The sequence below is a fragment of the Leguminivora glycinivorella genome, chromosome 9, assembly GCF_023078275.1.
Source record: "Leguminivora glycinivorella isolate SPB_JAAS2020 chromosome 9, LegGlyc_1.1, whole genome shotgun sequence".
Lineage (NCBI taxonomy): Eukaryota > Metazoa > Arthropoda > Insecta > Lepidoptera > Tortricidae > Leguminivora > Leguminivora glycinivorella.
Genome location: NC_062979.1, coordinates 25,133,941 through 25,148,465, shown reverse-complemented (window position 1 = coordinate 25,148,465; position 14,525 = coordinate 25,133,941). Strand labels below are relative to the sequence as shown.

The 14,525-nt window shown below is 38.6% G+C and overlaps 1 protein-coding gene across 2 annotated transcripts; it reads right to left on the bottom strand.

Moving 5' to 3' along the window:
• Window positions 1-3,954: 3,954 nt before the first annotated feature.
• LOC125229600 (putative inorganic phosphate cotransporter) lies at window positions 3,955-11,971 on the bottom strand. 2 transcript variants are annotated; one of them, XM_048134480.1, is made up of 12 exons: window positions 11,859-11,949; window positions 11,764-11,817; window positions 10,594-10,718; window positions 9,237-9,416; window positions 8,546-8,684; window positions 8,001-8,218; window positions 7,521-7,670; window positions 6,825-6,957; window positions 5,882-6,006; window positions 5,240-5,359; window positions 4,334-4,478; window positions 3,955-4,111 (listed from the first exon to the last, which is right to left on the bottom strand). In XM_048134480.1, the coding sequence occupies exons 2-12, from the start codon at window positions 11,783-11,785 to the stop codon at window positions 4,077-4,079; spliced, it is 1,392 nt and encodes a 463-aa protein (XP_047990437.1). In that variant the 5' UTR covers window positions 11,786-11,817; window positions 11,859-11,949; the 3' UTR covers window positions 3,955-4,076. The 2 variants fall into 2 exon arrangements, with proteins under 2 accessions (XP_047990437.1, XP_047990436.1); XM_048134479.1 differs by having other exon boundaries at window positions 3,956-4,111; window positions 11,764-11,971.
• Window positions 11,972-14,525: the final 2,554 nt, after the last annotated feature.

Below are 14,525 nucleotides of genomic sequence, written 5' to 3'. Positions count from 1 at the left end.
TATAAAAAAATCAAGATCAGTTGTCTGTGAACACATATTATAAGTAAAAGGAAAGCTACGGCCAGTATAATGTTCTATAGTTATCACCGTTAAGAGATTCGGCCGTATGAGGTTTACACCCTGTATATGACATTTATTACAGTTTATTTCAGACTAACTTAACCAGTGGGACAGCAGTGGGACACAAAAGAGGCTAATTAAAAAAAAAAACTTAACCAGTATTGGCGAGGAAACATCGATAATTTGACCTTCACCGGGTCTCAAGGAGTCGAAGCTGCGTTCTGTCAAGTCAGGAGGGCCCTTGTGTCGCCGCGATGGATTTACGACCTCAAGAGTCCTTACACTTTGCCTCAGTCAGCTTTGTTTAATAGGGCTTCATTAGACACTTTATAAAATAGCTAAAGTGTACTGCTTAAGTATACAGAAACCGCTTTAATGATGATTACATTTGTATTGTATAAGCGCTGTTAGCCTAGCGGTAAGTACGTGCGACTTTTGTTCCATAAGTCGCGGGTTCGAACCCTGACTGGCGGATTCAAATTCCGAAAAGCTATTTGATATGTGCGAAATGTTATTTGATATTTGCCAGTCGCTTTTCGGTGAAGGAAAACATCGTGAGAAAACCAGACTAATTCCAACAAGGTCTAGTTTACCCTTCGGGTTGGAAGGTCAGATGGCAGTCGCTTTCGTGAAAACAAGTGCCTACACCAAATCTTGGGATTAGTTGTCAAAGCGGACCCCATGAGCTGTGGCAAATGCCGGGATAACGCAAGGAGGATGACATTTGTATTGTATCACAATTTAGTACCTGTGAGGTGAAAAGTTAAGAATATCACCACTTTTTTTCCTCCCGTGGGTGTCATAAAAGTTAACTATAAGATATGGGATAAATAATTATGTTGTGGGCTGTCACCGCGATATCATGATTCCGTTTTATTCAGTTCTATGTGCTCTGCCTAAGGTCTTTTTGAAAGTCGCTTATTACGTCAAGTATACAATATACACGTAGCTTAATGTAGAAAATTCAAGTTTTTAGCTTTTATAGACCCGGAATATTTCAATTCTACTAATGCTCATATCGAAACTTTAAGTCGGTCTGGCGGATGGTTGGGTCCATCCGATTGGTCTGGCTGCTTACAAACGGTCTAGTTATAGGTCCCTGCGTATCATATATCAAAATCAGGCTTGAGAAAATGAGGTAAGTTAGAGTCGTTTTTTGCCAACTTTGTCGCGTCTGGTAAAAGTTATGGCCGGCGGAAACGGTCTGGCATTGATGATAACCAATTTCTAACAACGTGCTCTAACACATATATAAAAATCAGCCTTGAGAATTTAAGGAAAGTAAGCACTTTTTTTTTTCACCTTCATCACTTGATAGCAAAAAATTGGCCGATGGGCCGAACTAGAAAATATGCACACATTAAACGCCGATGTGAACTCTACATTGTCCCAAAGTTTCATCCTTGAGAATTTGAGGAAGGTCTGGCGGGCCTGGGCTCTTGATCTATCTGGTAGCATCCCAATTTCGACTCATTCACTGAGGTAGTATGTAGAGAACATTACTTTACAACTGCCGAAAATATTGAAAATTTATCTTTAAATCAGTATTTCCGCGCAACATTAGAGCAAAAATCGTCATGCAAGTAAATTAATTGACATAATAAGAGTTTTGAATGATTCACGGTTATTTTCATTAGACTTATATTGACCGGGATATAAACCGTGATTACCTTTTCGATTTTTGTCGAGCGCCCGATATTACGACGCAGTTGCATGCATCATGGTCACGGAAAACTGAAGAAGGAAGGTGGATGTCAAAGTTGCGTAGACAGCGCGCGATCTATACTACTTCACGCGCGTGGTCTGCGTTCACTTTCAGCGTTACCACTGGTCACATTTACACCGTGTCTTGCGTGGGCGACGGTCGCGCGACCGTCGCGCGACCGTCGCCGTCGCGTCTCATACTTCCATATGGATAAGGTTTGATTTCGTATGCGTCGCATCGCCGTCGCGCGACCATCGCGCGACCGTCGCCCACGCAAGCCACGGCGTTACACTCGATGGTCGCTCCAAATACAAAAAAGGTAATCACGGTCTATATCCCGGTCAATATAAGTTTAATAATTGACATAATTTCTTGCAGCATTGCAACCAGCAGCAATGCAGCACTAAGTGATACTTTCACTATGGTAGCACTGATGCAATATTATTCCACAAGGTGTGACGGAGTGTAACTTTCAACATACTTTAAATAATCGAGTTTTCAAATTGCATTTTTGTTTATGTTTATAGCAAAATTCTTCGCAACCATTTTCAAGGAATTGCTATAGGGAATAGCTTCACTTTGGAGACCAATATTATGAACCACAGATGGTCCTTCTTTCGTTTAAATAAAGTCTGAAATGAGGAGTTACTGTGGAACATGGCTGAACTGTGGCGTGCATATCTACAAGTGAATTCTGTTTTGTAAAGAAAAATGAATGGCTCTGAGTTCTTGAGAAAACCAACTTGAAATGAGCTTGAGTATCACATCTCCTTTGTAGATAGCTAATTATTTATTGGCTTTGCGACAACGAAATGACGAGAAGTACATATTTCGGTTGCATCGTAACTAAAAAATGAATTTTCGATATGTCTTGGATTTCTGGTTGATTTCTAGTAAACGTTTAAGAAGTTTTATTTAGTCGTATGGCATCAATCAGAATTTATTCGTCGCTTTACAGGTTAATATCTAAGTTCTTCACCCAGTCGGCTGCGTATTTACTTAGTTTATGTAAGTCCAGAGGATCTCCTGGGTATTTTCTTTTCGGGCATTCATGGATAATGTGGTAAATGGACTGCACGGGTGCTCCGCAGTCGCACTTCGGTGAGTCTCGCCACCCACACTTAAACATAAATTCTCCTGATCGGCCGCTTTCAGTGCGAAGTCTGTTTAGTTGGCACCATTCCCGTCTTGGAGCTGAGAAACCCTGCGGTTTAAGAAGTTTAACGCTCTAACGGTAGATGTCACTAGAATGCCACTGAACTATGCAATGGAAAGATTTTTTGGCTAAGGACGAGATTTTGGCGGCTCGGCTAGCTCTTATCCTGCTGCACGCTAGAATAGTTTAAGGAGGCCGTGAGTTCAATTGGCACTGAAGACGAATACTTGTTCTACTTTTAAATGTATTCTAACATAACAGCATCATTAACAGACTTCTATGTAATGCTGGTTCTATAATATTGTCGCTCAAATAATAATTGAGCCCTCAAGTCCCAGAGTCACTGTCGTTGTAAGCCATCAGAATGCCTCCCGGCTCGACCGCAGACCCACGAGATTGATCGAGTTGATCTAAAGTTGGTAAGTTTGCTGCACCGAGTACGTTAGTATCGTGGCAACGAAGATTCATTGTGGAGCATGCATTACGGTAATAACTCAGCAATTCCCGTCAACTTTGTACAAAAATTAAGGGAAAAGTTAAATTTGTTTTTATTAATTCCTACATATTTTGTTACCAAGATTTTGTTGATTAATTGAGATTTTATTAAGTTTTATTTCGTCATTAAGGTTCTTTAGTATCTATATTTTCTTAATTATAACAATTATCCTGTATATATCTTACGAAAGTCGAATTATATTACTAAATGTTGGTAACAAAATAGGATCAATTAAAATTTGCTGACGTGGCATTGTACAAAGTTGACGGGAATTGCTGAACTGATGATCGATGGGACAAAGGGGGTTACATTTTACATAGTTTGTTGATCGCAGCGATGCGTAGGTCTACGGTGTTACTTGATTAGATTTGTTATAGTATATCCGGATGTTCTTCTGTACACGTCGAAATTCTCAACCGATTTTTATGATATTTTGTAACCAGACTATTTAAGATCGTATTAAAAAGGAACCGCTAAATTTTCAAAAAAACAATAATAATTCTTAAAAATTAATAAAGTTATTATATTTAATAGTATTTTTTAACAAGAAGAAATCTAACATTACGGTACTATAACAATAATATTGAACATCTTGTGAGAGTCGTCCATTTGAGGTTTCTATATTTTTCTACTAACACCAATTGTAATAATGCATTCTTTTATATAGCTTTTTCAGTCCTTTCTGCAGTTGCACCTAAAGCAAAAAATAAAAAAAAACATGTCACAAATATTGTTAATGTATGTAACGATAAAGTTTGAGGCTTAAAATTAAGAGATCTTTAAGTGTATTTATCTTTATCTTATAAACGTAAACCTACACCAAATAACTATTTCATGGCAATAAGTACGTACTTAGAAAAAAAATAACCTGATCATACTGCATACACAACTGCCACAAAAATATTTATAAACTTACATGTACCACTTTCCACTTCCTTATCTTGATGTGGTTCGTTCCATGACTGTAGCTCACTGGTCCCAAATACTAGATAGAAGGTGTTACCCAGCACGTAAAGCAGGGAAGAGAGGTAGAATACCATACGCCACTGACTCACGTCAGTCTGCAACAAAACATAGAATATAATAAACATTTATTCGTGAACACAGGCAAGACAAAATACAAATAATAACAAGACAGAAAGGAATGAAGTGCCACGAAATGGCCTCATCTCAGCGTGTTGCTGGTGACTTCCAGCGCAGGGGACCGATTTTTGAATTTCGAATGCACGAATTCGCCATTCGAACATCTTTTTAAAACGACGAAATACTATTTTCGAAAAAGAAAGGCTAGTAATTTTAAATCTAGTGGTAATGACCACTCGTTTTCGATTCTGTCAGTAGAATTTAAATCGTTAGTAGTGGAGATATTAATGAACGAAATTCACGAATACGAATGGCCGACATTCAAAAATCGGCTCCCTGGTCAGAGACCATCAAGTGATAAAGATTCACGAACGGTAACAGCATAAAACACCAACAAATCATAACATTAAAATTAAATGCTTTAATCACGTAGGCATTTCAATTTCACAATTTTCTAATGATGTACATGAGCTGCAAAAGTGCATGGCGAATATATCAATGAATTCATTCATAATTTTTCTATGCAATTTTAAAGCAGTCACACAGTTCCAAGCCGGTTACTTTAGTTTTATTATGCCTGGGTTACCCTCACTCTCCGCTATGGCATAAATTTATGGGGCAAATAATGACATTAAGAAGTTTAGATATATTAAGTCTAAGCCTGTATGTGCGAAGTGTTAGTAAAAAAATTTAAAGTTTAAAAAAGAAAATGGTTGCTGTGTCAAGATGAATCAAGTACCTCATCGTGTATTATGACTCCGGCCACTAGCGGCGCGATGAATGATATGAAGTTGGCGGCGCAATTCGTGATCGAGAGCATGAATCCGGCGAAGTTGGGAGCCATGTCCAGAAACGCCAGCTAAAACAACAAAGAACGTAATAACTAGTATAATAATCTGTTTTATATTTTTAACCCCCACGCAAAAACGAAGGATTGTTATAAGTTCAACGTGTCTGTTTGTGTGTTTGTCTGTCTCGCTGTCTGTCTGTCCATCTGTTTGTCTGTCTGTATGTGTGTGTCTGTCTGTGGCATCGTAGCTCCCGAACGGGTGAACCGATTTAGATTTAGTTTTTTTTTGTCTGAAAGCTGAGTTAGTCGGAAGTGTTCTTAGTCATGTTTCATGAAAATCGGTCTACTATGTCGCGGTCGGGGGTTTTTTCAAAATTTTAATTTTTTCTAAAGGACGAGTTCAGCACTGTAACATTCTGGTGATCATCGATCAATTGCCTTGCTTTTTATTCTATGTCTCTTATCGGTTGTCTTCTCGCTATATGTATATTCAGTTACACTCATTTCATATAACTCTCACTCAAACTTGTTCTCTAGTTTTCTTTTTCCATTTCCTCACTCTACATCCTGTACCATTTTAAAAATAGTTACCATGAAGCCTGTATAGTATCCCGCATTAAGCCCGACGACCACACACAGGAGACCGACCGCCATGGGAACATTCCCAGCAGGAACGTAAGCAAAGCCGATGAGAGTCACGGCTGGCACGAGATAAGCTGTAAAAAGAAAGGAGACTGAAGCTTCCACATAAAGAAGACACGCTGCCAGAAAAAGAGCTTCCGGATTTTCCGTCACGGCTTACGGCTTTGTACGTGCTCCCACTAGTTGTCGCAAAATGAACCAAGGGTTGTTTTATCGGGGTGTGTATAAGTTTGACGTGTCTGTCTATGTGTGTGTCTGTCCGTCTGTCTATCTGTATGTCTGTCTGTCTGTCTGTCTGTTTGTCTGTCTGTGTGTCTGTCTATGGCATCGTAGCTCCCGAACGGATGAACCGATTTCGATTTAGTTTTTTTTTGTTTGAAAGCTGAGTTAGCCGGGGGTGTTCTTAGCCATGTTTTATGAAAATCGGTCTACTATGTCGCGGTCGGGGGTTTTTTTCAAATTTTAATTTTGTGGTTAGGTTATGGCCTGCTTTGGTATCGTGGCGTAATGATATACTTATTGGCGTAATCGAGTCATTGGGTAATTAATAGCGTTTGAGGGAGATAAAGAAGGACCCTCGTGCGGGCAGTTTTCTCGCGCAAAAGTATTGCTTCCTGATACAGCGCGGGAATGCTGCCTGCGTGGTGGGCACCTTGCCACGAGGGCAAGCTTTTTTTTAAGTTTTATTTTTAGGTAGGTTTACTTTTGTAGGTTTTATTTTGTAAGTAGGTTATATTCAACGTGGTGTTGTTTCTTAAGTTATTATAGTTTCTAAGTTAGTTTTACTTTTATATTCACAGATTCTTGTATTTATAAATGTGCAATCAATCAACGAATCTAATTACTTCGTCTCGTTCAAAGAGTTTTGTAAAATAATAAAAGCTAATCTTACCTATGCTGTTGCTTAGTTTTCTCGTAGTCGTGGCACTAAGCCAACCCTTGGCAAGAATAAAGTCTGATGCCATACCGAAGGGAAAGCTTAACAAATACATTGTTATGTATGGGAGCGCTGACAAGACGCCATTCTGGAAAAAAATAAAACGCAAAACTAAAATATTTATATGACATTTACATATGTATCATAACATAAGAAATCAAGTGTCGAAGTTATCAGGTATTTACTGCTGGGATCGAACCAGCATCGTTTACAATTATAGCAGATGATATAGCCTCTAAGTGCCTCTAATCCACCAGATTGATCGACCCTGGCTCTAGAGATCCAGGACTTCAGGTCTTGGCCAAACTACACCATTCGTAAAAGTAGCAGTAAGTCCCCGGTTCCTTTAAAAAGATGAAAATAAATTCGAATTTTGAAGTATATATTTATGGAATTAATCAAGATTCTAATTTCAACACTGAAAAGATAAGTCTGGGTCTTAGGAGGATCATTCCACGCCAGCTAACAATGAACGTAAAACTCTGCCCAGAAATATATGACTACGCGCCACGTTGCAGTAATATCTTTAAAGCTAAATTCATTAAAACTATTTTCTTCATACTATACTGAACTATCACCGCATAGTCGTACATCGGAATAACAGTGCCCTCTTGACAATTTCTGGTCTCGCTTTAATGTGAAAGTACTCACCGCTTTAATGTTGACCCCAAGCACTTGACTCATGTAAGAAGGTATCTCAGTCATGAGAGTCCAGAAGCCCCAGTTCTGGCAGCAGTTCACTACGATCAGGCTGATGAAGGGGAGTGATGTGAACACTGACTTCCAGGGAACGGGGTATGACTGAAAAACATAACATTTAAATAGGCAAGTATTACTGGTAATGTACAAACCATTAATAACGCTTCTAACATACGTGCACACAAGCGCACCATACGCACGCGACACATGCAACACACGCAAGCGGATGTGGGTGAACGTGGATGGCTCGGTCGAGGCCGGGCTGTGGACTATGCTGGCGCGTTGTGTGAGAGAGCGAAATCAAATATATAACAACTTTACTGTAGTGTTTTTGGACGTAAGAAAACAGTTATAATAATCCGGAGATAACTTTTTTTCAGCATACCTACCTACCTAAACAATAAACGTCCAGAAAATTAAAATAATATTTACCTTATGTCCACCCACATGCCCTAGTGAGCTCTGTATGTACATCTTCTCCTCCTCACTGATCATCTTCGAGCTCTGCGGTGAAGCTGATCCAATGAGGATGTAGACGACCGTCCATATGACGCCACACACGCCACTGGCGTAGAAGATGGAAGGCCAGCCCCAGTACTCGGCGAGGTAGCCGGCCAGCATGAGCTGGGCTGCTGTGCCGAATTGAGATCCTGAAATGAAACACATACTTTTCTAGAGAATAAGTTATTTGTTTGTGCGTATATTTCGCAGCTAGAAGTAGCTTCAAATGACCTTCACCAATTTTCATTCCTAAAAAATAAAGTACATCTGCACTGAATATACTTAGGTACATGCTTAATATTTTTCAGTGCATTATCACATAATGAAAAATGTACAGTAAATTAATTGTTACTTCAATGCTTTAACTAAATACATATTTTTGTAAATTGTCTATTTAAATGTAAAACCTGACAATGTAATAAGTACTCAATAAAGAATATGAATATAATGATTATAGGATGATGATAGTTACTTACCTGAATAAATGAAGGCCATGAATCGGGCTTTGTCTTCCAAAGGCACCCATTTACCGATCAGGTTGTGAGAACAGGGGAACAGGAAGCCTTGAGTTAGACCCTGTAGGACGCGGCATGCGCACACTGCCTGCCAACCACCCTGAAACCGCAAGGCCAGTGTTTGAATATTTGTAATCATGATGATATTTCAAATATGGTGAGGATATTTCTGGTAAGGTGATCATCAAATGTAAGCGGAGAGTTAGAGAGTCCTAGTTAGAAAAAAGTGAGGATCGTTGTACGTCGATTACAGTTATGCCATTCTGAATATTTCACAAAATAACATGATTCCATCGAAGATAAATTTAAGAATAATAACGATATGTTGCCTTGTCCAGCATTACTTGATCATACTATTATAATTATCAGAATGGCAAACAAGCACAACAAGAAACAATAAAGGTCGTATGATATTTGGCCTAAACAAACTAGATTGTACCTTCTCTGCTGAAAAACGATATTTTTTAAAACAGCCTTAAACGTACTTAGTTAGCAGCAGTAGGCAGAATAAGGGTGATGATGAAGTTACATCCAATGCTGATGGTGATGATAATGCTGCCTCCGATCTTGTCAGCCAGAAGACCACCAGCGGTTCACGTCAGCACCACATAGATTCATATAATATGAGCAAAATACTAATCCTTCAACTCACATAATTGGCAGCGGTAGGCAGTATGAGGGTGATGATGGAATTACACCCAATGCTGATGGTGATGAGAATGCTGCCTCCGATCTTGTCCGCCAGGAGACCGCCAGGGATCTGCAGCACCACGTAACCCCAGAAGAAGGACGAGAGGACCACGCTCTGCGTTTGCATGCTCCAGTCGAATGTCTGGAAATAATGGAAGAAATATATTTTTTTTAACTAATACCACGTCGGTGGCAAATAGGCATACGGCCCCCTGAAGGAAAGTGGTCGCCGTAACCTATCCGTAGCGGACGCCTGCAACTCAAAGGGTGTCACATTAGCGTTGCCGACCCATTAGAAATTGTACCAATATAATAATAATAATATTGTTGTATAATTGTAACAATGTTTGACGGTGTATGATTAGTACCAATAAATGTATCTATCTATCTATCTATCTACACACCCTTTTTGAAGAACCCCACACTGGAGCGACTGCGGGACCATTTCCTTTCTGTATTGTTGTTACGAGTATTATGTGTATTTTGTCTTGTTTGTGTTCACGAATAAATGTTTATTCTATTCTATCCTATTCTATTTAGGTTGCAAGATGTGTGGATGAGCGCCCTGTCGATGGTGAGCGGTGCGATGATGAAAAGTGGGAGATATTTTATTTCAGAGCCTACAACACCTCAGGAAAAGTCTTTCAGAACCTCGTCGATCCATCGCTACCTAGGACTGCTAGTCTGCCCCCTAGTTGGTCAAGTCAGGTAGGTTCTTTTGGCTGCACAGCAATAATCATCCATCCTAATTATATGGCTGAGCCAGCAAAGACGAACAGTCGAACAGCCTTGCGGCTGCATGGCATCTATGTAAGTGTTAGAGGTTGCTGAGCCAGCGAAGTACATTTATTGACAATGGCTTATGATTTACACATTTATTTAAAATGACATAAGATTGAAAGTGACTCTCTCAAGCACTGATACTTTTATCTTAGCCTAAGTAAGTAAATACCTATAGTAGATAAACCAGCTGTATAAACCATAGCGATATCTTATCAACACGTGATATAGTGCCAACCAATAGCGTTTATCTGATCTTTTGATATCAAAATGATGGACATCTCTGATTTCCGATATCTCGGATATCGGTCCTACATCCGATATCGGATCAGATAATGTGAAAACGCACTAAGATGTCCCCAATATTGATTTTCTGAGGTTATTATTATCTTTCTATCTGGGCACCGTTTTACACATCCAAACAAATCCAAATACCTATTTGTTTAGTCTCGACTGATGTTCATAACTATTCAGATATTTTTGTTTGTTATAAAGAAAAAAAAATCTGTCTTTAAAAAAGGGAGTAAGTAGGTTCTTACGTTTTCTGAAGAGTCATCAGTCATAGCCACGATGGCCATACTCATGTTGACTCGCATGGCGTAGCCAATGACCATGGCGAAGAACATCATCACCGCTTGCAGGTGCCTGATGCCGAAGGCCGCCTCTGAAAGACAGGGTCAAAGAGATACTAGGCAAACGAGCAGACAGGTCGCCGGATAGTGAGCTATCACCATCGCCCGTTGACACTCGAAATACCGAGTTGGAGGTGTGTTGGTGGTCTTTAAGACGATATAGGAGGGGTCAATTCTCCATACAAACGCTCTCGACTATTTCTTCCCTGATTTTTGAAGATAGAGCAAAGATTTTTTTCAACAAAGATTATTATTATTTTTATCTGTGTCGGACCGTTTTGATTTTTTTGATATTTTGATTTTTAAAGACACTACAGCCCATTATTTTTTTCCAAAAACGGCCTTATTGATAATGGCACAAAAAAAGGTGTGGTATTCAACATTGCTAAAAATTACCCAAAAATACTAAACAGTCCGACACGGATTATTTCATTGTTATTCAGATTCTCAAATTTCGTTACGATCGATTAAGATTTGAAAGAGGAAACAGTCGAGAGCGGAACCTCGATTTTAAAGATTTTTTTTGCAATTTCTTTTAACTGAGTTGTTCTTAATGGACAATTTCTTTCGATAAATCTAGTTAATAACACTAGTATATTAAACTGGAATTCCCAAATTGAGGCCTGGAGGGGGGAGCGCTCCTTTCCATTTTAGCATTTTCGCTCCTGTAGCGTCTTAAGGTAGGCTACGCTCTTTTATTGAAAGTTTGAAGGTCAAATCGGTCAGGAAATACCGCAGGTGACCGTTTAGCTCCTGTAAGTATAGTGGACTTGAGAGCATTTTAAAGTTAGCTCGATTAAAGAGTTATGGTCCCACCCTGCACCCTGGTAAAAGCAACATACTTGACATGCATGTTGCTTTAAATTAATAATAAATACAAGTTCTGACAATATGCATCGAAGACCACATTTATAGAATTTATCTACTTTTATTAAATTTTTTTTTTTCACAGATTTAATTATACAAAAAAAACGACATAATAGGGATATAAAAGAAATGTAGGAGGGAAAGTATTAAATGTTTATAGGTTTTTTTTAATTCTAATTATTCTTTTAAACGTAGAAGCTACACTCTTACTTGGTTTCTTGGCGTCCAGCATTTTGGCGCTTTTATTTCTTCAAACTGAATTTCACTTTCTCACTAAATACACTTTAAAATATGAACAACTTCCTTTCCTTACAGATTGAATTGTTATTATTGAAATCAAACAGAAGAATAACGTGACCAATACTACTTTACTGTAGGCGTTGTGATGTGATTTCATTTACAAGTGGTTATGCCTTAAATCTCAACAACTTGTAGACAAATCCATGAGAACAATAAAGATTTAGTTATCTAGGATATATTATCAGCATCTCTGACATAAGTATGAACTAAATAGACTCCTCATCATATTATAATATTTGTAAATTCGTAAATTGCAATAATTATATTGTCACAACTAAATTGCATGCCAGAGATGAACACAGGTACCTATTGTTAGGACTGCAGAAAACCGTGCGGAATGGAGGGTTTTGGTGCTTTTTCTGCTCGTTTGCTGCCTATTTTCATAAAAAAAAAAAAAACGGCCAAGAGCGTGTCGGGCCACGCTCAGTGTAGGGGTTCCGTAGTTTTCCGTATTTTTCTCAAAAACTACTGAACCTATCAAGTTCAAAACAATTTTCCTAGAAAGTTTTTATAAAGTTCTACTTTTGTGATTTTTTTCATATTTTTTAAACATATGGTTTAAAAGTTAGAGGGGGGGGACGCACTTTTTTTTCCTTTAGGAGCGATTATTTCCGAAAATATAAATATTATCAAAAAACTATCTTAGCAAACCCTTATTCATTTTTAAATACCTATCCAACAATATATCACACGTTAGGGTTGGAATGAAAAAAAAATTCATCTTCCACTTTACATGTAAGGGGGGTACCCTAATAAAACATTTTTTCCATTTTTTATTTTTGCACTTTGTCGGCGTGATTCATCTACATATTGGTACCAAATTTCAGCTTTCTAGTGCTAACGGTTACTGAGATTATCCGCGGACGGACGGACGGACGGACGGACGGACAGACAGACATGGCGAAACTATAAGGGTTCCTAGTTGACTACGGAACCCTAAAAACAAAATATTGACCTCATAATGTGACATAAATTAATATGGTACGGTGTCAAAAAAAAGAAACTAAAACTCTTCTCTTGATTCGTCAAAAATGGATGAGAATGCATTTTATCCACAAGAGTGCAAGATCATTGTTCATTTTGCACAATTTCACTTCTTGTTTAGTCTATACCTATTTACACATTTAGTAGTGGTTTCCCGTGTTGGTGTGGTGTAACATGTGTGTTTTACACGGTCACATCTCGAAAACTGGCAGTCAAATATATGAAAGAGGCGCGTTCATAGCACTTATTCTAATAAGCTCGTGTAGGTGAACGCGTACCGTGCTTGTATGAGTGCGATATGACAGGTCGACTGTTCGCGTTTTTGACAGGCGGTAACTGTGAGGTAACCGAGCAAGGGGTGGGCGGCACTTTCAGCGGGGAGTGGGAGTGGCCATACTGTACGATAGTACTCTTTATTATACTGTGACACGGTGCCAAAATGTGTTTAGCTTCTTATCGCTAATATTGGAATCATTCGCTTGTTCGCGTACCTATCACTATTAGAACTAGCAGTTGAACAACAGCTTTGTCCCCTTGTAAAATAAATAAATTTTGATCGAAATTCATGTTAAATGCATTAAAATGTAAGTACAGACGTGAGAAGTAACAAATAAAAACACGACTAAAGGAAGTATTGTAACTCGACACAATTTGTGAATTAGGTATGTACTTACTCATTTGTATGTACATAAATAAATAAATAATAAATAAATATTATAGGACATTCTTACACAGATTGACTGAGTCCCACGGTAAGCTAAAGAAGGCTTGTGTTGCAGGTACTCAGACAACGATATATATAATATATAAATACTTATATACATAGAAAACATCCATGACTCAGGAACAAATATCTGTGCCCATCACACAAATAAATGCCCTTACCGGGATTCGAACCCGGGACCGCGGCGTAGCAGGCAGGGTCACTACCGACTGCGCCAGACCGGTCGTCAAAATGTACATACAAGTAAAATCCTTCATATGTACATACGCAGGTGCATGCAGGATTGCAGGTGCGTTGTGCCTTAACGTGAAGTGATCTGTGGTTTGCACCAAATATAATACGGACAGATTAACAGCGCAAATACATTTGAGACAGTCTGGGATAATATTTGTATGAAGTTACTACCTACTAGGATTGGTTTGACGAGTGACAGACATCTTTATGGATGACAGTGAGTGTTTGTTTAATTTTAACCTCCAGACACCTTTTTTTCGGCACTTTGGGATGTATGCTCTCTTATCATACCTACTCTTAAAGTTATCTTATACTTTTAAACGAGCAATTCTTGTATATTTATTTATTTATTTATTTATTTATTTATATATATATTTATTTACACTGACGATCTCGGAAACCGCTCTAACGATTTCGCAGAAATTTGTGATGTGGGGGTTTTTGGGGGTGAAAAATCGGTCTAACTTATCCTTAGGTCCCGGAAAACGCGAATTTTCGAGTTTTCATGCGTTTTTCTTCGCGCGCCATCTCGTGTGCAGTAGTTGTACTGTTAAGACAGAATTCTTTCGGTCGATGTAAGTACTATTTATTGCAAACACTAGATGGCGACACAGGTCAAGGCTAAAACGAATAGAAAATACACTATTTGAGTTTTTGTGGCGAAATGCGCGCCATCTCTTGTGGAGTAGTTGTGTTGTTAAGGCTGAGAATTCTTTCGCTCGATGTAGGT

Coding starts and splice junctions, on each gene's coding strand:
- LOC125229600 (XM_048134479.1), bottom strand. CDS start 11,785: ATGCTGGACGCCAAGAAACCAA. Junction 9,417..10,593: donor CTGATGACTCTTCAGAAAAC/GTAAGAACCTAC, acceptor CATTATTTCCAG/ACATTCGACTGGAGCATGCA. Junction 6,007..6,824: donor AAAACTAAGCAACAGCATAG/GTAAGATTAGCT, acceptor TTCTTTTTACAG/CTTATCTCGTGCCAGCCGTG.